The sequence below is a fragment of the Montipora foliosa genome, chromosome 7, assembly GCF_036669935.1.
Source record: "Montipora foliosa isolate CH-2021 chromosome 7, ASM3666993v2, whole genome shotgun sequence".
Classification (NCBI taxonomy): Eukaryota; Metazoa; Cnidaria; class Anthozoa; order Scleractinia; family Acroporidae; genus Montipora; species Montipora foliosa.
Window position 1 is genome coordinate 35,331,189 of NC_090875.1, and position 2,500 is coordinate 35,333,688.

The 2,500-nt window shown below is 40.6% G+C and overlaps 1 protein-coding gene across 2 annotated transcripts in view; it reads left to right on the top strand.

Annotated features, from left to right (window-relative positions):
* Positions 1-1,238: 1,238 nt before the first annotated feature.
* LOC138009427 (sulfotransferase 1B1-like) overlaps positions 1,239-2,500 on the top strand; it is a 43,867-nt gene continuing 42,605 nt past the window's right edge. For both annotated transcript variants that reach the window (XM_068856440.1, XM_068856439.1), the window contains exon 1: positions 1,239-1,469. In XM_068856440.1, coding sequence (XP_068712541.1) covers positions 1,283-1,469 — 187 coding nt within the window. In that variant the 5' untranslated portion in view covers positions 1,239-1,282. The remainder of the gene's footprint in view (positions 1,470-2,500) is intronic.

Here is a 2,500-nt window from a genome sequence, read left to right on the forward strand (position 1 = left end):
AGTAGAATCAAAACAACTGATTTATTCAAAATAATTGTCAAAGGAATGAGTTCAGTTCTAGGAAAAACACAATTTCCTTCGTCTACGTTTAGTAAGCTAGACGATACTTTAGACTGATCTTTCATTGTAAGCTCTTGTAATGTCGCAAGCTCGAGTTCCATCGTCCCCTTTTTTTTCATCAGCAACCTTAGCACGGCCTTTCGTCTGTTGCAATGTCTCTGCTCAAAGCCTTATCATTCTGTGGAGAGCTGCTCCGCAATACCGATAAACAGTACTTGTATTTGTTGTATTTAAATTTATTTAAATTATCGGGGATCTTTTGTTTGGAGCTGTCGCTCTGTTAGATTACCCGGCCAATCTGGGCTGAGTCTCCGATGTACCAGTAGACGACTTTCTTGATTGTATATGTGAATGCACCTTCGTATAAACCATTTCGTGAAGTACGCTTAGAACCGCGTGAACCAATTCGTCCTCGAACCGTTGTCCAACCAAGAATCGTTCGACAATTAAGCGTTCCTGGGATGATTTTCCGTGAATAAAATTTCCAAGTAGTTTCATCCAGGCAACCGAAAATGCAGCTTTCCTGTTCTTTTTGTCAGGTACGTAGGAACGTTCTGTCGAAAGCATTCAAAACTTCCGACAAAAATCCCACAATCAGTATCTGAAAATTTCCTTTCTGTGGCTCGCTCAGCACGTGCTTTACAAAGCGTTGCCTCTATGGGAATGCACTCAGCTACCTGTTCAATAGAAAATATCCAAGACGTTAGGTCATCGATCTGATTATCCGAAAGAGTAGAATTTCCAGCGGGGCTCTTTTTCTGTTTGGTTGATTTGGTTGAAGATCGAGGTTGACTGCTCTTTCAGGCAAAGGACGAGAACGCACTTCCTTGCTCGATTTCCACCTCATCCTCTCTTACTTAAATTGTCGGAGTAATCCCTGACACGATTCATCCTCACTGCTAACACAAACTTCCGGTCAGGTTGCTGATTAAGTATGGACGCATGTGATTGATCTGAATTCGCGGGAAATTTGATTTAAAAATAACTCGGTTCGTGAAAACGCCGTGACACTTTTACATGGGAGTTGCTGGCTCCAACTCATGGGCTCCTGATAAAACCAAATTTTCTCACATCGATGGGTTACCATATTTTCTTTAAGTATGGTGCTCCGCGCGCGCGCGCGGAGCTCCGCTAAAAACAGTGTTCTCCCCAGACTTCGCGCGTTTCTAGTTTTCAAGATGGCGGCGATGCACCACAACTTCCCTTAAAAGATATTCAAGATATGGGAAGCAAGAGCTTTCCTGTTTACCAACTACGGGAGGGTGACTGGACCTCACCAAGCACCTTCGCCATTCAAGGAATACCGATCCCCGCGTTCTTCGCCACAGAGCCAGCGGCATTGCACGATTATATAGTAAATTTCCAGACCAGATCTGACGATGTGTTCGTTGTGAGCTACCCAAAATCAGGTATGGAGAAACTCAGTAAAATATTACAGATTCTTCAGTTTTTGGAAAGTATCTTAAAAACTAATTCGATGGCTTATTTGAATGATTTTAAATTTCGCTTTAATACCCTCATTAAATTTCAGCTAATACATAGTACAACAATAATTATCTAGTACTTCAGTTATCTGTGGAAATGCTGTCGGAAGATGATCGATTTTTTTTTTAATTCTCTGAAATAATGCGATGAAATAAGTGTTCACAAGAAATCAGGACAGGGTTACTAAGCCAAATTTCGAGATATTTTGCCCAACACTTCTGACAATGTTCATTTCCGGGTTTCATGATTTTAGGTCACACAACACTAAGGGAGACCTTAAGGAGGTCCAAGTTACCCTTTTTGAAAATTGTTATTCTTGCTTTTTTTCCAGTTTTCGTTTGCCTCTGTTATGTTAACAGACATTCCAACCTTCCCGACTTGACGTGGAGTCTCCTGATTTGATGCGTTTCCTCCCACTCTCCTGATTTTTATGGGATTCTCCCAATTTATCACGGAATTCTGAAAACAAGGCGGGTCCTTTGGCACTAAAAAATGCTCCCTATTTTCCTTCAAAAGTGTTTGGTCTGTGTTAGTGCCCTTTGGTGTGGCCATATATGTCATCCTCCAAAATTTGAGATTATTGTTTCCCAGGTTTTTTTACCATTGGTTCTTGTTAGCATGCATTTTGTTGTTGCAGACAAAATCCTTGCAACTGTTAATGTGCATAATTGCGCTATGCCAAGGGCCCTATTTGCTCCTTGGTTCTTCAGTCTTTTTTATTTGCTATTTTTGTTAGCAGACATTTGGGTATTGCAGACAAAATTCTTGGGACTTTTGGGATATTTGTTATATTTGCAGCTTTCTGAAGGCCCTCCTTGCTTATGGTTACCTAAGCATTTTTCTTTAAATCACATGTTTCATATCATCCAACAATTTTGTTAGTGCTGGGCTTGTTTTTTAAGTGGTATAATCATTTTTCACTTTTTGCACATTGATAATACACCAACCCTGGCCA